At 37.6% G+C, this 24,821-nt stretch overlaps 1 protein-coding gene across 13 annotated transcripts in view; it reads left to right on the top strand.

Annotated features, from left to right (window-relative positions):
* Positions 1–415: 415 nt before the first annotated feature.
* LOC107805260 (sister chromatid cohesion protein PDS5 homolog B) overlaps positions 416–24,821 on the top strand; it is a 39,059-nt gene continuing 14,653 nt past the window's right edge. For 2 of the 13 annotated variants that reach the window (XM_075219279.1, XM_075219271.1), the window contains exons 1-26: positions 416–623; positions 2,146–2,343; positions 2,470–2,654; positions 3,014–3,197; positions 7,507–7,728; positions 7,926–8,142; positions 8,264–8,409; positions 8,533–8,690; positions 8,776–8,925; positions 9,011–9,059; positions 9,463–9,651; positions 10,981–11,160; positions 11,816–11,958; positions 12,968–13,094; positions 15,367–15,516; positions 15,697–15,768; positions 17,265–17,401; positions 18,512–18,632; positions 19,812–19,946; positions 20,023–20,216; positions 20,284–20,431; positions 20,519–20,656; positions 20,747–20,830; positions 20,925–21,407; positions 21,474–21,541; positions 21,617–21,665. In XM_075219279.1, coding sequence (XP_075075380.1) covers positions 513–623; positions 2,146–2,343; positions 2,470–2,654; positions 3,014–3,197; positions 7,507–7,728; positions 7,926–8,142; positions 8,264–8,409; positions 8,533–8,690; positions 8,776–8,925; positions 9,011–9,059; positions 9,463–9,651; positions 10,981–11,160; positions 11,816–11,958; positions 12,968–13,094; positions 15,367–15,516; positions 15,697–15,768; positions 17,265–17,401; positions 18,512–18,632; positions 19,812–19,946; positions 20,023–20,216; positions 20,284–20,431; positions 20,519–20,656; positions 20,747–20,830; positions 20,925–21,407; positions 21,474–21,541; positions 21,617–21,665 — 4,038 coding nt within the window. In that variant the 5' untranslated portion in view covers positions 416–512. The remainder of the gene's footprint in view (positions 624–2,145; positions 2,344–2,469; positions 2,655–3,013; positions 3,198–7,506; positions 7,729–7,925; positions 8,143–8,263; positions 8,410–8,532; positions 8,691–8,775; positions 8,926–9,010; positions 9,060–9,462; positions 9,652–10,980; positions 11,161–11,815; positions 11,959–12,967; positions 13,095–15,366; positions 15,517–15,696; positions 15,769–17,264; positions 17,402–18,511; positions 18,633–19,811; positions 19,947–20,022; positions 20,217–20,283; positions 20,432–20,518; positions 20,657–20,746; positions 20,831–20,924; positions 21,408–21,473; positions 21,542–21,616; positions 21,666–24,821) is intronic. The other 11 variants (XM_075219272.1, XM_075219278.1, XM_075219276.1 and 8 more) reach the window with 11 other exon arrangements.

Genomic DNA, 24,821 nt, shown 5'->3' with positions numbered 1-24,821 from the left:
AGAAAGGGATAAAATTTACGGGCAAAATGCGCTCGTCATTCATAATATAGTCTCGCGCCTATCACGGTTACCTTTGCGATTTTACCTTACTATCATTAAATTATTTTGCACTAAAATTATTTATTTATTATTGTTGAAATTCAGCCCTTTTAATGAAATATTTGTCGATAAGAATAATCTTTTTTTGACCTTTATGTAGTTATATTAGCAAAGGAAATTATGTGATGGGACGAATGAGGTCTCTCTGCCTTTAAATCAAATACCGTATTGATTATACTGAATATATTTATATATCAAACAATGTGTATTAGTGTAATAGAAAAAATTTAAATTAAAAAGAAAGAAAAAAAGAAAATTTTCGTTTTGTCGGGTAGCGCTCATCATAAAGGGCGTAAGGCGGGAAAAAGTTTTTCTCTCCAGTACTCTCTACCCCTCTCTCACACGCGCTTCCATTCGCTAATCGCTCTCTAAAAATTTCAGGAAGCTTCTTAGGGTTTCTGATTCACCTCGCAATGGCGGACTCCACCGAGACGGAGGCGATAAGAGTAATCTCCCGAATTGGGAAACAATTGGGTGCATACAAAACTTGCCCCAACAAAGATACTCTAGTCAACTTATTAAAAGTAAGACCTCATTCTCAACTACCTTTACTCGTTTTTCCAATTGTTAAACATGCTTTATGAATATTCTTACTTGTTAATTTGTCATTTCTAACACGAATATATTTTAATTTTTTAAGTAATTTATCATTTATGCTCTAATTCTCACATGCCTTGCCCTTGCGACTGAAGATATTATAAGTTTGGGTTCCATTTGCTCCACTCTAGTATTTATCAAAAACTCCTTTTTTTTTTCTTTTCAATTCTGTTATTGCTTATTGTGTTGGCAATTTTTGCTCTTTTTTCACTACGTTCTCTTCATTATTGGAGCTCAGTAAGTTTGTTAAGGATATTTTTTTTGACATAGAAATCTATCATCTGAATTAGCTGTAAGTTTTTTTCTTTCTTTTTGCTATTTATTGCCTGTTTAACCAAGCTTCTAAAATCAGCTTCTTATTTTGAGAAGTGTTTTTTCATTTTCAAACAAGTAAAGCAATTTGTGTTTGAGACAAGAGGGGTTGCTCCGATGTTAAGCAACCTCCACTTCCAACCAAGAGGTTGTGAGTTCGAGTCTCCTTAAGAGTAAGGTGGAAAGTTCTTGGAGGGAAGGATGCCGATGGTCTATTTGTAAACAGCCTCTCTACCCCAGGGTAGGGGTAAGGTTTGCGTACACACTACCCTCCCCAGACCCCACTAAGTGGGATTATACTGTGTTGTTGTTGTATTGTATTGATATTCTCCTTCTTAATTTGAAAAACACTAATGAGTATCAATTAGTGTTTGGCCAAAAAAGTGCTTTTAAGTATTTTAAAAAATAGTGGTTTTAGGGATCAATTATTTTTTCCTGCTTCTCAAAAACTGCTTCTGTTTCTACTCGAAAACATTTTGTTTTCTTTTTAAAAGCTTGGCCAAACACCTCAACTTTGGAAAAAAGCACTTTTGGCCCAAAAGAAGCTTGACCGAACATGCTATTAGTTCTTGTATTTTTAAATGATATCATGTAGTATGAAGGAACATACATATAATTCACTTCTCAACTAGTACTAGTGAGAGTTCACATTCTGTGGTGGAAGCAAAGGCAATTGTAAATGGAGTACAGAATCTGGTGTGCTTTTGGGCTCTTTAGAAATGTATATATACTTTCTTGGGTTAAGAAAATGTGACACCTTCTTGGGGCATTTGTAAATAAAATACTTATAAAGGGAAAAGAATAATAAGTATTGTTACCCCAAGAGTGTAGGCTCAGTGCTAAGGGCGCAATGTGGAATGTGACTGTAAGGCACAAGTCATGATTTGGACCTTGCTGCTGCAATGCTTTGTATTTAAGTGGGAGCAGGGGTAAAGGCATACTTGCCTGAGTTTTGAACACGTTGCCTACTGGGGTTGAGCCAGCTAACTCACAGGGGATTTTTTTGGTTATAATAAAAGTATGATTGTTAGCATCTGGATGAAGTTTTCTTGGCTTTTGAGAATTACTGTGCTTTGTCTTCTCAGATGCCATATTACTCTCTAGTTCTTTGCATGACATGAGCTGTTTCTGCTGCAGCAAGCCAATCGTGCTTTTGCAGGGTTAAAGCAGTCCGAATCACTGAAGTCTGTCATTAAACCCTTGAGCAGTTCTCTCGTTAAACATAGTTTACTTCTTCACAAGGACAAAGATATCAGACTTCTGGTTGGCATCTGCTTCTGCGAAATTATCCGTGTCTTGGCACCAGACCCCGAATTTACTGATGCAGTTTCTAGGGTAAAGTCTTATTTTGTGCAATTGTTTCTGTTATATGGTCCTCTCCGTGCTACTTTCTTCTTTATCCTCTCCCTTTAGTAATAGTCCGTAATACTGTCAATACAATTGCTGACTTTCAAATTTTAGCAGGATATATTTAGACTTCTCGTCAATATCTTCGCAGAGCTTGACGATACCAAGAATCCTTACTTCAGCTTGAGGGTACAGCTGTTAGAGACTGTTGCAAAACTGAGGTTTTGTTTGATAATGCTAGATATCGGCTGTGAAGATTTGGTTAAAAAATTGTTCAAAAACTTTTTTACCGTCTTGAGGTGAAATTCTTTATTTCCTTATTATTAGCCCTTTTTCCTGATTGATTCTGAGGGCTTTGATGCCCCCTCCCCCTTTGCTCATCTTTTAAACTCCTTGATTTGTCTAGTAGTTGAAATGCTTTGAGAAACAGCACATGAAGAAAACCGATTAAAATAAAAGTGGGTGCGGATGAATATATCTGATGCTAGGAATTTCACCCAAGTCAGGAAATTTCGGGATGCTAAATTGAATTTACATAATTGTTTACCATGTCATGTTCTCATGCTTAATTTTATAGTTTAAATTTCCTGCGGTTTACATGGGCACATCTCTTGAAGGTTAGTTTTACTATCTGATGGTGCTAACTTTTTCCTTGTAGGGAACATCACCCTCCAAGTATGGTTTCTGCAGTAGTATCGATAATGTCACAAATTTTGGAGGAGAAGATGAAGGAGAAAATGCAAGAGAAAGAGAGGAGCAGTTCTGAGCTGCTCACTTTTGAAAAAAAAGTTTCTGAGCCCCTTTTGGATGTGGTTTTGCAGAACCTATTGAAAGAAGCAAAGGTATATATGATGATCTATAACTTAATAAGATCCAAAGCTAAAAGTGGTTGCTGCATTAGCAGTTTCAGGGATACTTTCAATTTTGTTTTGAGAGATGAAAAACCTTCTTTCCTTTATCCCTGTAAAACAGAAATTTTTTATCTTCTTTTTGTCCTTCTCCAAGATAAATTAGCAGTAATACCTAGTGCTGTAATCTCTACTCAATGATGTTGTCTTGAAGCCACAAACCAAGTTTTATTTGGTGTCATCTTCTCACTGGAGAACAGTTGGAGGAGGGGTAGGGTGGTAGCTGAAGCTTTGAAGAGGATGTTCTATTTTCTGTATCTTCCTTTCTGAACTTGTAAAACTTTAATTAAGGACTTAAGTACTCCTAAGTCTTCAGATTTACTCTGCCTCCATTATAATTTTTTTCCCATTCTGTTTCTTTTCTCTTCTTTGTTGTTATTTCCGATTTAGTTTTCTAACTAATTGTCTTGCTATCTCTTGCTATCACTTGCTATCAGGGCTTCCTTCACCTTCTTTAGCCGAGGGTCATTCGGAAACAGTCTCCCTATCCTGGATAGGGGTAAGGCTGCGTACATCCTACCCTCCCCAGACCCCACTTGGTGGGATTATACTGGGTAGTTGTTGTCTGTTTCTTTTCTCTAGCTAATTTCTTATCCAATTATATATTTTCCATTTCTAAATCAATTTATGTCACCTATTAAGAGCAAATGAATTTTATTTAATTCATATAGACCTTTTCCAAATTAAAATGAATGTTTTTTGATGTTTTGTCCTACAGCAGTGTACAGTTTCTGATGCAGAACGTCTTATACTTCTACATAAGTTCATGGATCAATTTTTACACTCTTCTTATCTAAATAAACCAAGAAAGTAATCTCTTGCCCTGAAGTGGCACTTGTGATGAAGCTATTCATTCACCAACACACACACACACACAATATATTTATATGTGTGTGTGTGTAGCCCCTAGGGCTTGATCTAATGTATGGGTTAGTTGCACGTCACTTGTTAGGTAGTGGAGTGGGCCCATTATCCAATGAGTTCCGAATCATGTGCCATTGGCCCTCGCTCGGGATTTCTCAGTTTATATATATATATATATATATAGTCCTTCGTTTCAATTTATGTGAACCTATTTTCTTTTTAGTCCGTGCCAAAAAAAGATCCCTTTCTATATTTGGAAACAATTTACCTTTATGCAGTGATTTATAGCCACACAATATATATGTGCCTCATTTTGCACCACAAATTCAAAAGTCTTCTCTTTTTTTTAAACAATTCCGTGCCTAGTCAAATAGGTTCAGATAAATTGAAACGGAGGGAGTATATATTATATGTGTGTGTATGTAATATCGAATACATAGTTGTTCATATATGACTCTAGTTCAAAACTATTTTAATTCGACTTCTCTGAAGTCAAACTTACATTCAATTCGCAAAGACGGTTTTAAGAAAAATGAAAAACAATTGTTTGTAGACCGGGGTGCTGTGGCTGTAAGAAAACCGAGTGTCTGTGAGCTTGCTCATATTACCTGTCCTAAGCCCAAATACTGGAGTAGGGTTGTGAAAGGGCAGGATGGAAGAAAAAGATCCTTACAGGTGATACCATTTAGTTGGGTTAAGTTTTAGTGACATTGATACGTTTACTTTATGTCCAATGTTCATTAAGAGTAAGTTTTGTTAGAGATTATATTCCAATAGAAAAAATAGATAACTTGTAGTGATAGAGAACCTAAATTTTAAAACATTGGATTGAGATGGGTTTAATGGAGCTATATGGATAGCAAGGATATGTATGGCTGGCTACTACTAGCTTGGAATTGAGAAAATTGTTATCATTGTTGTTTGAGTGTCCATCACCTGCACGTACACTGGTTCTATATCCATGATGATTGAAGACAACACCCTTGTACTGATTTGGATGTCTGGAAATTACTATCCGCCAAGTTATGAGTCCATAGTTGCAGTTCCCCTCCCTTAGGTTCACAGCCAACGGAAGTTTTTGTTTGTAGATAAATTTTTTGCATAAAGTTTCTGCTACTGTCTTAGAAGTTATGGCTTTTAATCTCTCTTTTTTACTTTTTGGTTGCATTAGTGATGGTATGGATCCTGGTATGCTTTAGATTAGCACATATTTCCTTGGGGCTAATGGAGACTTATCATTTGCTCTAACTTTTTCCTCTGGGTGTTTGGGGAGAAGTGACAAAGGCATCTTCCTTTTGTCCAAGAATACCTATTTTTTTGAATGTAGAAAGTTGTAATACATGTTTTGGCTGTGGAGCAGGGCTAGTGTGTTTTGTTAAGTAGATGTAGTGCAAAAGATGAAAATAGGGGTTGGAGGATTCATCAACGTATGAACATTAGTAATGCCCCAAACTGATAGTAATATTGAATTTATCATCCTTTAATTTTGGGTGCAGAATCATCTGTTTAAATCGAACCTTCTGATTGACTCGTCAAAATGCAGGAGTAGTAGTACATGTTATCTGCAGTTGCTCATAGACTTGTTAATTTTTTTGATGAGATAAGTTGCTTCATTTCAAGCATCAAGAAGATGCAAAAGTTACAAGAAGTATCAATGTTAGCTCCATTACAATATAACAAAAACCTGCCCGGGAGCTAACAAAAAGAATCAAAAGTAGAAAGGGGCTAACTTAGAGTAAGTGAGCCAATGAAGTCTAGAAGGGGAATAACATTATTTACAGGGCCTAGAATACTCCAACTAAACAGATACACAAGACATTTAGCTTTAAGAGCATGTATTGGAGTTGAAATGCCATCAAAACATCTGCGATTCCTTTCTTGCCAAAGACACCAAAAAATGCATACTGGGATCATCTTCTTCCAGACTTTCTTGATGGCTCTGTCAACTTTCCATCTGCTCCATCCTTCTACTGCCTCCTTAATGCCCTGAGGTTGTGTCCGGCTAAGCCTCGAGATTGCTAGAAACATATTCCACATATTTGCTGCCATTCGACAATGCAAAATAAGGTGGTTGACTGACTCAGAGTTTTGCTGGCATAGGTAGCATCTATTCACCAACTGAAAACTCCTTTTACAAAGATTATCTTGAGTTAAACAGGCTTCTCTAAGGGCTGTCCAAGTGAAACAAATAACCTTTGTTGGAAGCTTTGTCCTCCAAATGAGCTTCCACAGCCAAGAGTCTATGATTCCATTCTGTTCACACATATGCCTATAGCCTGCCTTGACTGTATAGGAATCTGCACTACCTCTTCCCCATATGAGCTTGTCTGGAATCTGATCATTCACGGTGAGGTTTTCCAGTCTTTCCAACAACACAAAAAAATTGTCCAACTCCCAGTCATGCATGTTTCTTCTAAAGAGAGGGGCCCATGCGTTTTCTGATCTATATCCCCTAACTGTAGAATTGGGATCATTGGCTATTTGAAATAGTAGAGGGAAGCTCTCCTTCAGTGGGCAATTTCCAAACCAAATATCCTTCCAGAATCTAACATGAGTACCATTCCCAACCTTGAAAGAGACATACTGTGAAAAATCATCCCAAAGGTTACTGATGTGTTTCCAAAACCCCACTCCATGAGGGGCTCTGCTTAGTTTAGTACACCAATGGCTTTGTTGCCCATGTTTGGCTATCGCCACCTTCTTCCACAGGCTGGTATCCTCCTCCCCAAATTTTCCTAGCCATTTCATTAGCATGCTCTTGTTGTGTTTTGCCAAATCTTTGATACCAAGTCCACCAAGTTCTTTGAGTTGGATTACTTTGGACCACTTGACAAAGTGGAACTTAGCCCCTCACTATTCCCTTTCCAAAGAAAGGTCCTCCTGAGCTTGTCCAGCTGCTCGAGCACCTTATTAGGCATAGGGTAAAGTGGCATGTAATAGGTTGGAATGCTATCCATAACACTGCTAATCAAGGTTAGCCTGCCACCCATAGAGAGATATTGTAGTTGCCATGTTGCCATAACACTGCTCATAGACTTGTTCTTTTAAGCTTACTTCCAGTTATGGCTTTGAAAGATTACCTTCTTCCATGTCATGCTAAGTGTTTTTTGTCATTGATGGTGAAATGACAAAAATACCCTCATGATGAAGCAGGCATATTGACCATCAGAGGCATCCTCTCTTATATATTAGTAGTATAGATGTTGCAAGTTTATAGTGATGTGCAATATAGGAACTTTATACACTTACTAAGTGGTGCTTGTTTGGCTTAGGTGAAATTGATTGACATTTCTCTCTTAGTTTTGCAATTCATTTTTTCCTGTTATGAAATTGTTGTGTACTTGTCTTAAATGGAATCATTTCTTAACTTCTGTTCCAGGGTGCATCTCGTGCGTCCCACCAGCTTGCTGTCTCTGTCATTGAAAAATGCAGTGAGAAGATCGAAGATATCGTTTCAGGGTTTTTAAGGTCTTGCATACTCAACAGAGATGCTGTGCAGAGTGAGATCAAGGAATACTACCATGATATTATATATGAAATCTTCCAGTGTGCTCCTCAAATGCTTCTTTCTGTCATACCTAGCTTGATGAACGAATTATTGGTGTGTGATTCTTCTGCCTTTTAGTCTATTATGGTATGACGGTGTGCTTTAGTTTTCCGGTCCGATGAATGCTAAAATAAATTTTGAAAGTAATGTCTTCCTCATTTTCTCATATTACTGTTGTTAAAATTCTTCCATTGAAGTTGGTTATTTTGCCCACTTTATTGCTCAAACTAGAAATGTAACTCTCTTTGCAGACAGATCAAGTGGATGTTCGGATAAAAGCTCTTGGCTTGATGAAAAGGATCTTTTCCTTGCCTGGAAACCATTTTGCGCAGGATTATCACCAGCTTTTCGTTGAATTCTTAAATAGATCCTGTGATAAGTCTGCTGAAGTGAGACTCATTACACTTTCATGTGCTAAAGCGTTCTACATGACCAATCCATCTGCAAAAGAATCACTTAAAGTTCTTGGTAAGATGTCAAAACTTGAAAGCCATTTGTTTTCATTTCTTTTTTGTCTTTTAGAATGCCTTAATGTTGGTCTTCTAATTCAGCATTACATCTCATGTTTTAACTCTTGTGAACCGAGAAGCCGCTCTTCAAGATCGACTTTTGGATTCTGATGACAGAGTGAGATCAGAGGCAGTTACTGTGATGTGTGACTTGGCAAGACATAAGCTAAAATCTATTCCGTCTGAACTAATCACACTTGTTGCAGAACGACTGAGAGATAAAAAGGTTATGGTGATTGAACAGCTTCCATAAGATAGAATTGTTTTTTGTGCATTTCTTAAAAAGAACTCTGATTGTGCTTTCTAATATTTGCTTTTTTTTGCCTCTTTTTTCCATCTAAATATATAGGTGTCTGTCAGAAAGAAAGCATTGAAAAAGTTGTTAGAACTGTATCAGGAATATTGCACACAATGTGCTGCTGCAATCATGGATTTCAATGCTCATTTTGAACAGATTCCATGTAAAATTTTGATGCTATGCTATGACAGAGACTGTAAGGAGTTCAAGTATGCCTATTTCATGATGTGACCGTTCTAAATAGATGCATGTTCTAGTTGATGGAGATCTAATTATGATTCATCTGATGCACAGGCCTCAGCGAATGGAGATTGTGCTAGCTGACTCTCTGTTTCCTGGTTCTCTTTCAGTTGAGGATAGAACCAGGCATTGGGTCTTCATGTTCTCACTTTTTACGCCTTGTCATCTGAAGGCTTTGAATGCAATTTTGTCCCAAAAGCTGAGGTACTTTGGTGAAATCTGGATTTCTTTAACTTCTAAGATCTGCTTTGCTTCTTTTGCTTGAATTCATGGGGTGATGTGCTTCCAGGTTGCGAAATGAATTGCAAGTGTACTTAACTCTCTGCAACAAAGACAAGGTATCTCAAATAATTGCCAATTGTTAATCGTTTCTGATAAGTCTCTTTGTTCTCCACTGTATAGGAGAAAATTGAATTCATTAAAGCTGAGGCAATAGATGCTTTAATGTTATAATTACTGGATTGTTCGAAATTCCAAATTCCAGATATGAGTACCTCTTGAACTTTGGGATACCTTTTTCCTTTTTGGCTGAAGCCTTTCTGGTTTAGCCCAGAATGCCTGTCTGATGGCATTAACTACCCTTCTTGTTTCTAATTTCTTGGTAGCTGATGTTGGCAAGACAGACTGCTGTGTTTTTTATGAAGAAATTCCAAATTGCAGGGAATGGTGGTCCTCCCACATGATTTTCTCACTTCATTTTGTGTAGTAATTTTGCATTGGTTTTCTATCTTTATCCTCCAGGAGGAAGTCTCTGAAGAAGTAGAAAAGAAAATGAAAATGTCCATTGTGAAAATGTCAGCATCTTTTGAGGATACTACCAAAGCACAAGACTGCTTTCGTAAACTGGATATGGTGAAAAACAGTCGAATATTTAATCTGTTGGGAAAGTTGTTAAATGAACAGAAAACTGAAGATGCTCAAACCACCAGGGTGAGCTTGTTTCACTTTAAGTTTTACTTTCTTACTGTTTTTCACTTTCAACCTGGATATAGAGTGGATTTCTTTTTATCAAAATTTCTACCATGGAGCAAGATGCCTTTAGAGTTTCTAATGAATTCTTGCTCAAGTAATCTCAGGATAATTTTTTTAACCTTCCAGTGGCTTTTATATTTTCTTGGATTCAATCCCCCAATAAATTGCATTAAAATTCTGTGGTGTCTAGAACTGAGAATAACCAGGAAGCAGGGCAAGCGGTTGGGCCTCTTGAGTGGTTTTTCTTGGATGAGCTTGATTTTCAAGGAGCCCTAAGTGGCTCAACAAACTGAAAATTGTGATTTAACGAGAGGAAAAAAAGCTAAACAGGCCAAGGAGTCTGCCTGGAGTAAAGAGAGTAGACTAATGTTAATGGCCGTAATGTATCAAATATCAATGGGAAAAATGATTCCAAGGCTTAACAGACTGAAATGTGGGCTTGGAGTAGAGCGAGAATGCTTAACAAAATAAGGAGTGTGATTGGAGCTCTGGTTTTGGTCAGTATAAGGAAGAAGATTTTCTGGAGAGAAGCTTGAAAACATTTCAGGATAGGTGTATGCCTAAGCTTATGTGTGAAAAAGATCAACCTTTTGGTTTCTTTGGGGTTTCAGGCTATAAGCTTGTACAGTGGCAACAGCCTTGCTAGAACTTCAAAGTGATTTACTTTTTATGAGTAAATGTTGCATATTTAATTTGAAGACATCTTTTTCTTCCCATTCTACATTTACCTATTTTGAGAAAATTTTCTTGCCTTGGAAACTAATTAAAGATAACAGTTTACAATTACATTAGCCCTGGTGGTGGGTGCTGGTGTGGAGGCACTGAAACTGAGTGTATTTGACAAGCTTATGGATGAGAGGATCTAGTTATCTAAAATTAGATATTTATGTTATATGCATTTCCGATGTTGAGTAAATTCTTTAATGCATTTGAATTAGTTCGACTCACTTTTAATGAGTCAAAGAGGACTTTCAATTGTGTTAGAGAGGAGTTTACTTTTCATGATTTAAGTAAGAAGCAGAGTGTTTTGTGTGGTCATTCCCCATAATATATCTGCCTTCTGTAACTCTTTGGTTCCGTCTGGACTATATGCACACCTGATTTGGCGTAAGGCAGCGATTTTGGGGCACATACAAGTTCATGATAACATGGTAGTGCAATTTTTTGTGGATTAATCTAATTTTCCCTCCTTTTATCTTGTTTTCTTCTTTAGATTTTAGTTATTGCGCCATTATCAATTCCTTGACAAATTTAATGCACAACTTGTCGGCCCTTTGCATTATCCAGGATAATCTTTTGAGAGAGATTGGGGACAAGAATCCGCATGCTGAGTTTCTTCAATTAGTCTCTATGAAATGCTCATTCAATCTGTTTGGTTCAGAGCATGTGTGCTGTATTTTACGTCATCTTGCAGATGACAGATTCAGAAATAAGCATTTGGAGGACTCTTCTGTTCAACTCCTCTTGGTAAGAGAAATTACTTTAAAAGAAAGAATCCTGAAATTGGTGGATATTAGCAGCTTTTTTCTATTGTCATCTTTTGTGCTCCTCACACCCAATATTCCTTAGGAACTTTGGGTAGTAACAGATGACTGTTTTGCAGATTATGCTTATAATAGTCCAAAAATTGCACTCTAGTCTTTTCTTCCTCTCTTCCTTTTCTGACAGTCAATAGAAATACTGGCATCACTTAATTGAACTAGACTATAAGTCTGAGAAAGTTCTTTTTTGAGTTCCGCTGATGGTGACTTTTAGAAAGTTAAACCTAGCTCTCTATTACTGTACTAGTCTCTATGTTAAATGAAAAGGGGATCATATAAAGCTTCAGATTTTTTGCTATTTGAGCACGACAAATGTGAAAGTCGTCATGCTTAAAAAGGCTACCTTTTGTTAGTTATTTTTCATTGATATTTCACAAAGCCATCTGCTGGTGCAATCACTTCTTTGGCATGAAGTTCTCCAGTTTGATAAAGGGCTTTAGGTAACCTAAGCTTTACATGCCACCTTGACCCTGTTAATCTCTTTCATTTTGTCTGTTAGATTTTTATTCATATAGTATTTGCAGCCGTATTTATTGTATGCTATATCTTTGGCTTTCATATTCATCCCCTTTTTTTGCCAGACTATTCTCAGTGCATTTCCTTCACTCTTGAGAGGTTTGGAGACAGAATTCCAGCTCTTGTTGTCAAAGGAGATTATCCCATTTAATGAACGGCTGATCCAGATTCTTGCAAAAGAAGGATCCCATATGTTAATCAACCTTGGGTAATTTTTTCACGTTCTAGGTTGTGGTTTGTGCATTTTTTTCTATAGAGCGACTGCAGTATGTGGAAAAATGAGTCAAAAGAGACAGATTAAGCTTCCATTAATTATTTTTTCACATGAATATGGCATATGGTCTGACAAAAGTTTACACGGTTAGGTTGGGAGTAACTTACTCTTTGGTTCATGCACTGTAGAATTTACTGTATAATGTCCTATATTTAACATTTCCATTCCGAGACCTACTAATCTTGATGATCTGTGTAATTTGTCTGTTATGAGATTGAGCATTACCTCCCTTGGCATTTGTTCTGGAAATTAGCATCTCTCGGCATTAAATATTTCATTTGGTGATTTAGCAAGAACATGAACTTAAATTAAATTTTACATTCACTGCTTTCTATTTTAGTGTCATATGCAAGTGTTAAATTTCTTAAGTTAATCATCTGATTCTTTTTTAAAGTCTGCCCTTTGGTTCTGTTGTCTTTACTATTCCAAGGAGTGGCCCAGATGCTTCACCATGTTAGCATCACTTCTAATCCTGAAGCAATGAAGTCTTTTCTGCTATTAGCTTCAACCTGGGTGAATTCCTCAGACCATCAGTTTAGCTTCTTTTTTCTTCTTTTCTGTATTACATTTTGTTTGAGTTCTTGTTGGTGCTATGATTTGATAAGACAGGATTGCAGCTTCTTCCTAATATGTATCATAGCAAACAGTCTCTACCTTCACATAGGAGGATGATGTGGGTTTTCTTCTTACTTGGTTGAAAGACTAGATTACACATTCTGTACTTGTTTTTACACAAGTTCTTTGGTGGTTGGCTTCTTCTAGAACTCAATCAAGAAATTGCATGCTTTTACATTCCATTTCCCCACCTTTTTTTCCCGTGTAGAATGTTTAGTTAGCCTCCCTTTTTTCCCCAGAAAAGTGGAATGTGTTTTTCCTTGTTGCATATGTTATGCTGCGTTACTACTCTCTTTTTGGTTCTGAGTTAGAGCGGTTGTATTTGCAGTGATATATATCCGTTTTTAGAGAAGGTTTGCTTGGAGGGCAGTCGTGTTCAATCTAAATTGGCTGTTTCTGCAATTGCTGCATTGATGAGCCCTTCAGAGCAGTCCTTATCAAAAGAATTATGCAAGGTGGTGAAATCTCATCTTTTTGCTATGGTGATGTAAAATGTCTGTTCCTTCTAGAATTTTCTCGGAGTTTGCATGATCTTTTTTTCGTTTTAACTATTGCAATCCAATGGGATCTGACTATAAGCTTCTACTAGCACTTCCATTAGCAAGCAAATCAAATTGAAAAAATCTATAGTACTTCACTTAATTGTTTTGCCTTTGCTTCCTGTCAAACAGTTCACCTGAGCGGTTACTGCTCCTACTACTACTGTTGCAACTGTTGTTACTACTATTTCTATCACTACCACAACAAGCCAACAACTACTGCTAATAATTAAACTAATAAAAATGATAATTACATTGTCAAAATAATCATCAGATGATCAGAATTCAAAATGATATTGATAATATAAGCGTAATCATCATTTTTTTTGATAAGGTAAATTGTATTAATCAAAAATGAGAGAATCTCCCGTATACAAGAAGTATACCAAAAAGTAGAGAATTTACATCAGAACATGATTCTCTACAAAAGACGCCCAATCTTCTGTACAAATAGGGGCTATATGAGTGCACCAAAAAACGATCAAAGATAAAAGACTATTCTTAAGATGTGAAAAAGGAGACTCAATCCCCTCAAAAGCTCTCCTATTTCTCTCCCCCAAACTATCCACATGAGAGCTAACGGGGCGAACTTCCACGCCTTTTGCTTTCTTCTTCTACGGAAACCGGCCCAACTATATAGCATTTCCTTTACAGTGCTTGGCATCACCCATTGAACACCAAAAAGGTTCACGATCGCCCTCCACAGAGCCGAGGCAATGCAACAAAAGATGATCAACTTCTTCCCCTGAGCGTTTACACATATAGCACCAACTAACAAGTGTAATTCCCCTCTTTCGAAGATTCTCAGCAGTCAAAATCACTCCCCTCGCCGCTAGCCATGCAAAAAAGCACACCTTCGTGGGCGCCTTAGGAATCCAGACCGAGGAGTATGGAAAAGAGGCCTCCTATCTCACCAACATACTCTGGTAAAAGGACTTTACGGTGAACAGACCATCGCCACACAAACCCCATCTCCAAGAATCACAAGATGGATGAGGCCTGTCTTGCCCATATAGCGTAATCATCATTGTCATCGGTATCATTATCATTATCACCACTGCTACTACCACCACCACCACCATAATCATCTCAATCTCTTGGACACCTTGTTGTCATGGTTTAAGAGGTATGATACAGGTGAGCCTTGAGATGCATTTTGAGCTGGGGGCGTCCATAAAATGCCACGGGCTGCATGTAAAATGGCTCGTTTGCTAGGGTACACGCTACCACTTGTTCTAAGCCCAAAGCTTTGTTCAGTTGGTCACTCATACTGGGTTTTCTCAAGTGATTGACTCAATGTTACAGAAGCTAAAAAATTTGGCCATAAATTTTGTCTACTTTTTTTCAATTTTTTTTTTGTAAACACTGGTTGTTCATAAAATATGATCAATTTTTGAGAAAATTTTGAATTTTTTTTTCAAGTTTCCAAAAAACGGTGAGTTTTTTGGTGAAATTTTTTCTTCCACTCACAAAATCTCAACTTTTTTTTTCAAATAAAATGCATGTCCAAACACAACTTCAACTTCCAAAAATTATTTTTCAACGTAACTTCAAAAACTCTTTTTTCAAATTTCAACCAAATCTATGTCCAAACGCTAGCTAAGAAACTGGAAAATTAGAATGGAAGATGTGAAGTTCTGACGGAAGAGGATGTGCTAATTTTGGTGGTAGTGGCATGAGATAATTATAGTTGAACTTTTCGAGCGATCGTTGTTTTTGTTTCATTTTGCATCTAATGCATAGTGTTTTTGGTTTAATGTTGACCCCAATGGTTTATAGATTGATACTACATGTCGTCATAAAAGAAATTGATAGTACATGTTTTATCAGAGATGTTTTTTGCTATAACTGACTTGAACTATTTGTTCTTTTAGCAAAATGGGCTCTGTTATGCTACAATATGCTTTCATATTGGTTGATCCATCATTTTCTCATTGTTTTCTTTTCTCGAGTCAATTTTAATTAAATTTTCTACTTTACCATTTTCACTAGCATATTATTTATTTAAACTTTACCTAGTACTGATGGAAACACTGTAAACTGGAAAATTGTGGTGCTTACACCCCATGCCTTTGTGCTCGCCTTTTACCTGTCATACTTTTTTGTTTGTGTTGTTACTCTGTTATTTTAAACTCCTCTATGGATTGATCCTAAGGTTCTATCTCTTCTGCATTTATTATCCTTCTAGAAACTTGTGGATTCTCTGCATCTGGGGAAGCAGCTTCCAACAGTTTTGCAGTCTTTGGGCTGTCTGGCACAACATTCTGTTTTAGCATTTCAAGTGCACGAAGAGGTGGTGACCCGTTATATCATTGAGGAAATATTTCAACTAAATTATGTGAGTGTCTTTTTCTGACTAGTGACTACTTGTTCCCCCAAAAAATGGAAAAAATTAAAAAGGAACTGATCAAAGGGGAAATGCATAATAACTGATAGTACTCCTTTGACCTGTTCACTTTGATATCTGTAAATTGCTGTTTCTTTCCCTACTGATGTAGATAAAATTTCTTCCTAGTAGGGGGCCATGTTGGAGGATCCAAATTTGTTAGAAAATGCTTCTTCTGAATGTAGTGTTTCTTGCCAATTAAAGGTGAGTCTCATCCATCTTATTCGCACTCCTTTTCCTCTTTGATTTGGGTTCTACCAGTCTACAATCCACTTATTGAACTGAATGTCTTTGAACATTTAAAAGCCGTCAACTGATTGATCTGCACTTGCACCTCTTTTAATATATACATCTCCATTTGGGTTCCATCTTTTAAGAATTCACTTGTAATCGCTCTTCATATTGAATAGCTGTACGTATGGATATGCACTTGAGCTTGTCAGAGGTTAATAACAGATTGCGCCTGACAAATGATATTTATAACTTGCATCTACGATGCAACCTACAATTCACATTTCCAAAATGCAATATATAAATCTCATTCCGAAATGCACCAAAAGTAACATAAATGATAATCACTTTAAATAACAAATATATACATCAAAATGTGTCTTCTAATAAAAATACTTGTTTCACCAACATATAATCCTTCTTACACTTTCCCTTTATAGAATTTCTTCATTCTGATTCTGTGTTTCTTTCTGATTGGTTTTCAAGTATTTTGATAACATTTCGCATTGCTGGATCATAAACCATGTCAGAAGAGACCCAAGATATTACTCAGACATCTTTGAGGAATTCAAAGTAAGAGAATTCCCTCAGGAAATTTTTGACGAATTTTTTTGATCAAATAAACTTAGAAAACCATCAAATTCATTGGAAAAAAGGGGGAAAGGAAGAGTGCCGGAGATATATTAAAAAGAATGGGAAAGGAAAGAGAAGGACATGGAGTGTTCAACTAAAGCTTCAATACAACGTTTTTACTCTTCATGCACCAGATTTGTTGGGAAAAAACGCACTTGCAATGCGGTAAAATAGCAGGTTACTTGCTATGGATGTGGATATATAAGGTATGTAAGAGGTTGCTCCCAAAGAAAAGGTGGAAAAGGGATAATTTGTGCAAGTTGAGTGGGGAATGTGTTTCTTTTGTTATACAACAACAAGAACAAACATAGTTTAATCCCACAAGTGGGGTCTGGGGAGGGTAGTGAATAGGCAACCTTACCCCTACCTTGTGCAGTTCCCGATAGACCCTCAACTCCAAGCAAGCATGCAAAAATCACAACAGTATTTCTTTTGTTATCTGTTCTGTTAAATGTTGTCTACATAATAATCTGAAAATTGCTTCAAAGGGGGTGACCTAGCTGTCGAAGAGATGGAGTAACAATCTCAATTATTCCTATTTGCTCAAGTCTGATGGGTAAAGTTACCCAACATCTGTGCAATTGGTAGGTGACAAGTACCCGGTGGGTTAGTCGAAGTGCACGCAAGTTTGTCCAAATACCATCGTCATAAAAGAAAAAAAAACTTAAATTATCTGAAAATTGTCCTGCATTTAACTGACTGAGCTCATGGATTGGTTTATGTGCTAATAAGTTTCGAATCACTGAACTTCAGCCAGGACCCAAAAGATGTTAATGTATAATAGTTTAGCTTTATAGTTAGGAATTTGGCTTCTGTTGACTATTCAGTTGATGCAGATTTTTGGGCTCAAGACGCTAGTCCGGAGCTTTTTGCCCCATCAAAGTGCAGCTGTCAGTCGTCCAATTAACTTTTTACTGGATATTATACTGGAAATGCTTCAGAAGGGTGATTTTTATGGTGGTAGTATCTCAAGGTAGGATGATTATTGTCAAAATTTCTAATTAGATGTTTATCAGTATATGAGATTCTGCTTCTTTGAGCATACTAGAGAGTCCTCGACATTTGGGTAATGTTATATTCCTGGTGACTTGTGAATGAAAATTTCGTTGTTAGTGGCTTGTACGTTAGCGTGAAAACTTAAGGAATTGGGCACTACCCAATACTAATACAGAAACTGTAAGTCAAGTAATGGTCTTACCGATGTCTCCACTTAATGATGTGGAAGAGGGTGAATCTCCATGCTCAAGGACCAACATACTTGTAAGCTGTAAGGCTCTTATATGCTCTGACAATATGTAGTTTAGATTCATGGTTTACCTCCTAGCAGATGTAACCACATAGGTTGAAAACAATTCTAGCATGGAGTCACTATCCATGAAGCACTGCACAAAATTTAAGGCTATGCGACACTGTATACGCTATTTGTTTATATCTTCTTTTATATTTTATATTTTTGGACATCCTTGTCGCATAAAATGGACACAAGTAACCTATTCTGGGACATCAAATTGACCTGATAAAATCTAGACTAATTACTTTGGGCCTTAGCGTGACAAATATTACTTCCAGAAATAAAAAGGATATCCCAGAATATCGCATAAAACTCCAGCAACTAGCCTAAGCCTCCATTCTTCTTCGCTTCTTCTTTCTTTCATTTTTTGTTCCCTTAGGGTGAGTGGGTGTATACTGTATGCAGTCTTCCCCTCGTTTCTGCAAAGAGACTATTTCCACACCTAGAACCTGTGACCTGTAGGTCTCCAAGGAAGAAACTCTACCGTTGTGCGGAGGCTTGTCCTTTTTGCTTGCACTTGCCTACTGGCAAAAAATGTTTGGACCTACTTTACCACTTAGTAGATTCTATGCTGCTTATACTTCAGACAAACAGAAGGTATTGCAGGTCACTTTTGTACTTCCTATAGATAACATGCTTGCCACATTGTAGCTTTTAAGAAAATTTAACCAGAACAAATGAAAGGTGGAAACTAAAGGTATTCTCTGTTTCAAAACATTTTTGCTGCAGGTGATATCTTCTTTGTTGCGTTTGTGACACTTGCAATGTCTTATTTATCCGTTATCTTTTTAGCAGTGATTCTGACAAGACTCATATTAGATTAGCTGCTGCAAAGTCCGTTCTTCAGCTCTCAAGAAGGTGGGATTCACTCATTTCACCACAACTTTTCCGCTGCACGGTTTTGACGGCCAAGGTTAGAAGAGCTCCAGTCTGAAGTAATCCTTTTGTAATTACTTACAAATTCTAGCAACTCACTGGCCAAAGAGATGCAGTGTTTGAGATTCAACAAGTTTTATATTTGTGAAGGTCTTATCCAGTGCATAATTGATAAGTAACAGTTGGATTATATAATATAGAACCATACCTCTTGTTTACTTGTTGTTCTGGCGTTTAGGTTCTGGGAAGACATTATACGTTTATAGTTTATTACCTTGTCACCGTTACAATCAGCAGAATTGTGTCATTTTCTCATGTTGTCTTTCTTCTTTATGATATTGGCCAAGCGTAATGTATGTTGAGGTAGAGTAATGGTTAGTTTTGCAAATAGAATGGATTTCTCTTGTAATTTCATTTTTCTGGTAAGAGGACTTTGATGACTGAGAGCCTCGGTTCATAGGAGATAATTCAGTTTCATTTCCTGTAGTTAAACTTGGTGGAGAATGAATGAGAAAAAGTAATAAAATTTTCAAAAAGGAACAAAAGAAGTTGCTCCCTCCTTTTCAATTTATGTGTCTTAGTTTGACCGGGCACGGAGTTTAAGAAAGTAAGGAAGACCTTTAAATCTTGCTGTCTTAAACTAAAAATGCACGTAATGTACCAAGATGTCCTTGAATCTTGTGGTCTTAAATATGCCATGTGGAAAGTGGAGTTAAAGAGTTACTAACGCATAAATTGAAATGGAGGTAGTAAGAACTAAAGAGTTGATAGTTTTGTTAAGTGAGGGGAGTTCTTACACTGGATGATTTGGACTACTATATGGTGTAAGTTGGGTTTCTTGCTGTGAAAGTATAGCTTCTTAAATGTAGTTGATATTTGATGCCATTGTTTGTTATGTTATATCATGTATAAGGTAGCCAATTCAGACAAAGCTCATGATATGGACTCTGCTAAATGGCGGACTAATTCCCTTTCCTTAGTTTGTTTTATATTTTCAAGCTTGCCTTGTTTTATTTTCTTTTCTGCCATGCTTGGCAGAATCTACTTTAGCTAAGGTCGAACCGTCATAAATTTCCTGATATTCATTGTAGCAAGAATTTGACTTGATGAATTGAAAGCCTATGTAGATATAAGTTAACAGTAATAGCTTGCGTTTGAGTTTCACTTTTCTAATATTCGAAGTTTGTGATCCTGGATTCCTATAACTTGGTGATAGGATAATTCTCCTCTAGTACAGAGACTGTTTGTTAAGAAGGTGCAAAAGCTTTTGAGGGAGCATAAGATCCCTTGTAGATATGCATGTGCATTTCCATTTGCTGCCACAGACTCTCCAGAAGATCTACAACAAATTGTAGGTTTTTATTAAAATCTTAGTGGTTTGTTTGTTGTCAGATTATTTGCGCTCTCCTGACATAACCCTTTTTTAGTCTTTGAAGTACATGGAAGAATTTGTACAGGAATATGGAAATACAGCAAGAATAAATCAAATATCTACAATGCCTGGACATGTGACTGGTCTTCCTGTTTACGTAGTGGTTTTCTTGATCCACATCCTAGCTCATGATCCAAATTTTCCCACTGCTGATCATCATGATGCCAACTTCTGTGTTCAGTTTTTCAGGTTAGTGTTTACTCATCAGTTGTGTCTTTAAACACCTCTTCCTTTTCTTACTATCCCTTTGGGCCAGTCCACTTGTTTTCAGCTTGCAGGCGTTGGTTGATTTTAATTGCTCTGATGGCACTGTGGACCTCATTAGTAAAGCTATTTCATACTTGAGAAGCATCTTCCATGCTATAAAAAAAGCAGAGGATGCTGTTGATGCACAAATTACACCTGTCAGTGTCTTGGTCTTGATATTGATGCTAGTTCCTTATTCTTAAATGTATTAGTGTTGATTCATGAGAGAGTTTGTCATATTGCAGAAGCTTCATGTTTTGTCAGATATTGGGATTTCTTTGTTGGATGCAATAGGTAACACACGCGTCTCTCGTTCACATATCCCTGGACTTATTTTGCTACCATCTTCACTGTATAAAGTGGGTCAAAAACATATTAGTCAGGCAAGTTCTACAATTCATTTTCTTTTGGCATGCAGCATTTGGTTTGACTATTTTTTGTTTTATTTACACTTCTCTTCTTTTCTTTTGCAGGGAAACAGTGATCTTTTAATTCGTTTTCACCAAGATGAAAGTTTCATTAGGAAATTACTTGATAGTTCGAAAAATAAAGCTCAAGTACATTCCTTTATCCCCTCTATTGATTTTTATCAGTTGTCACTGGAAGTGCATAACCGATTTTGTTCTCATTGTTCTTCCTGTGATATCTCAGACTGCTGGCTCCATTAATGCACCAAACCAAAAATGTCAAGATGGCATGACTCGGTCAGGTAACAGTGGGGGCAGCAAATTGGAAATGCAATTTTGCAAAAAGGGACCTCTTCCGTTGAGCATCATAAAAGAGAAATATTCAGATAAGGAAGAGTTAAGTGAAACTTCAAACCAAGAGCTCGATACTAGAGAAAGACAAAAAACATCTGAACCATGTTCAGCTTCTGCATCATTTGAATTACATAAGGAGTTTTCGATTGACGATGAACATGAAGATGATGCACATGGAGCCATTGAAGCAGTGATTAGAACTGAGCATCTTCCATATCATTCAAGAACTCGCAGTTCACGACCCTTGTCTGATAAGAAGGATGAACATCCATGTTCTCTAAAAGAAAAAGAGACAATCTCAAGATGTCAAACAATTATGCGTGAGCGTTACAAATCCGTGAAAGGCAACAGCTCAGATATTCCCATCTCAAAGGTATATCCTATCAAATCTTTCAGCTTTTTTCACTCAGACTTCTTGCTCAAACTCTTGAACATGTAGGAAAGCAAAAATAAAGGTGAAAAGTTAATCAGGCAGCAAATAGAACTGTGCTCTTCCGAGGATAAATGGTGAGAATTGCTTTGGTATTTGTATATTTTATAACATTCACTTTTCATGACATGTATGTTCTTTCAATTATGTAGTTGTTCTGGAAGCACAGAGGCTTTCGATTCTAGCGACAACACTCTCAAGGTCAGTCAGAAGATTGCTAAATATAAGAGATGTCTTCAATGATGTGTAGAAAATGTTATATCTGTTTTTTGCTCGTTTCCCTGTAACATAAATAGTCAAAAATGGAATATCTAATTGTACGATTGGGATTTTCTCTCTCTTCTTTCTTAAAGCTCTCAGGCACACTCCCCGAGGAGCCTGAGAACAAGGAATTCTGAGAATCCATTAACACCATTAGAACGCCGATCAAATTCCGACCACCCCTCTGAAAATAGCTCCGATAAAACACCCCCACGCGCCCCCACGCGCCCCCACGCACAGCCAGACTCCGGCGAGGACAAAGCCATGCGCCGGCGCGTGAGCACAATTCCGACCACTTTTTCAAAAATTTTCTTCTAGACAGCACAATCACTAGGGAATTCCGACCACAACCATACAATCGTTTTTGAATTTCGACAACTTTTTCTTTTCCGGTGGTAGGAACCTTCCAGATTTCTGGTTCTGGTTTTTCCTCTTTCATTTTCGAGTTTTCTAGCCCACCGGGATAACTTCCAAACAAACTTTAACCTTCATAAGCTGAGCAGCTGGTTTTAGTACAATATGGGAGACAACAGGATATATTTCAACGCAGGATTCAAATCTTTTGACATCACCAGATGGAACTCTAACAAAGACACATGGTTTGAATGGGTTGAGAGAAGTCGCAACATGATGAGAAGATCATCCATGGGCAGAAAGGCAATGGAATGGATTTGCTTTGCACTTAATGAAGCCTCGACAAATCAAAACAATCTAGTGAAGAGATGGAAGTACAAGGAACAAATGACAGAACATTTCTGTACTAGGAAATATAACGCTCATGGAAGATATATGAGTATTCTGTCACTGAAGGGAGAAGGGAGGTCAGTGATAATACTGCCAGAGTTAACTCTGAACTCTGGCTGGAAAGACATAGCAGCTAAGATAGAAAGATTCATTAATCAGACCAACAGGCGGATTTCCATAGCACCACCCAGAAACACTGTGGAAAATCTCCCTTATGCCCAAGTAGTTAAGGAGAGTAAATGGCAGTCCAATACACTTCGAGAGGCAAGGGTCAACACGAACAATGGGGAAATCTCTATTATGGAACCTACTGGAGGAGAGGATACATGCCTACTAAAAAGATGCATTATCGGGTCTTTTGGGAAAGAAATCAATGAGAGACCCACTTTAGCAGACATAAGGCGATGGGCTTGTGCTTAATGGAACAAAGCATACGGAGTAAACATATATGAAATGACAGGAAACATGTTTCTTTTTGAATTTCCAAACAGATTCATGGCAGAGCAGATTGTGCAAGGAGAATGGAGATGGAAAAAATTCAAGCTTCATCTGGAATGGTGGAATCATATTGCCGGTAGCATTCCAAACTCACAAATTGAGGAAACATGCTGGATTAGAGCCATGGGGATTCCTTTACATTTATGGTCACAAAAGATCTTCAAAGAAATAGGAGATCTCTGTGGGGGATGGTTAGCTACAGAAGAAGAAACTGATCTCAAAAACCATCTTAAGTGGGCAAGAATCAAAATTGTTGGTGATGGCAGAAAGATTCCCAATGAGGTGGGGATTGAAAGAGACGGAACCAAATTTTTCATCCCAATCTAGGCTGAAAGAAAGACACGATATGAGCTTAACACTGGTAAAGGAAAGGCAAGTGGACAATTTGCACAAGGTTCAACTTCGATGAATCAGAGCAGTAAAGTGTCAAAAGTCAAGCTGAAATCCTATGACCCCGATATGGCTGCACAAGTCATTTTTAATGACCTCTCGTGTGAGATCTCTTATGATATTGGGCGGAAGCCTTATATCGAGGAAATGGGAGGGCCTTCTTACTCAGGGGCAAAAGAGTCCTCTCCAGGGGACCAAACCCTTAATGTGAATCTCGAAAGTATGCAAAAGGAAACAATTACCAGTTGCAATCAGTCAGATGGAGGAGCAGATTGGGCAAGATCGGAACAGAAGGAAGGGGAGCAAAGCATAAACTCAGAGATGGGGAATGAACATGTGGGAAGCACTGTGGAACACCTAAAGCAACTTAGCTCTATTCAAGAGTGGGAAATCGAGGAGGTGATTCCTATAGCAGTTCAGCAACACATTCCATCACTGGATAAAGACATGGATGCAACAATATGGGTCCACCAAAATATGATCAAATTGGGGAAAATGTTTGGAGTAGATTTTCAAGGACATGAAGAAGAAGCACTGGAGTTGCTAATGCAAATTGACAGCTGCAGACAGGTAAGAAGGGTGGAGACAGAGTTGGAGGTGAAGAAACAAAGATTCAAAGGATCACTGGAATTAAAAGGTTTAACTTCGTTCGATGTCAAGTTCAAGAGTGATGGAAAAAGGAGTAGGGGAAGAGATCTATCAATCATTTCTATATGATGATCAAAGTAATTTCCTGGAATGTAAGGGGATTAAACGATAAGAAGAAAAGGGAGATAATAAAAAGTCAAGTGCAGAAATGGAGGGCAGACATTATTTGCATGCAAGAAACAAAAGTCGAGGGGGATATCGAGGAAATAGTCAGGCAAATATGGGGTGGTAGATGGGTGAGGTATGCATGTTTAGAAGCTAGCGGCACGAGAGGGGGGATTTTGTTGTTATGGGATTGCAGAGTATGGAAAGGGGAGGTGTTACAGACTGGTGCATACACTTTGACGTGTAAGTTTGACGCTCTTCTACAGAATTTTCAATGTCACATAACAGGAGTGTATGCTCCAAATTGTAGAATAGAAAGGAAAAAAGTATGGAGAGAAATGGGTGCAGTGAGGGGATTGATGGAAGGTCCTTGGGCGGTTTGTGGCGATTTTAACGTTACAAGGTACCCTTCTGAAAAACGGGAATGTTCAAGGAGGTCCAGAGCGATGGTGGAGTTTTCGGATTGTATAGAAGATATGGAGTTAATAGATCTTCGACTTGAAGGAGGAAACTATACTTGGTTCAAAGGGGACAATCATACAGCGGCTTCAAGAATTGATAGATTTCTCATCTCAGAAGAATGGGATGTAAGGTTCAGAAATATCAAGCAATCTATCCAACAAAGGTTGATTTCGGACCATTCACCTGTGGCTCTAGACTGTGGTGCGTGGGAACAAGCTAAATCATACTTTAAGTTTGAAAATTGGTGGC

Source organism: Nicotiana tabacum, chromosome 8 (assembly GCF_000715075.1).
Source record: "Nicotiana tabacum cultivar K326 chromosome 8, ASM71507v2, whole genome shotgun sequence".
In the NCBI taxonomy this organism is placed as follows: domain Eukaryota; kingdom Viridiplantae; phylum Streptophyta; class Magnoliopsida; order Solanales; family Solanaceae; genus Nicotiana; species Nicotiana tabacum.
The sequence above is the reverse complement of the archived record's forward strand: the minus strand, read 5'-3'. Positions and strand labels throughout refer to the sequence as shown.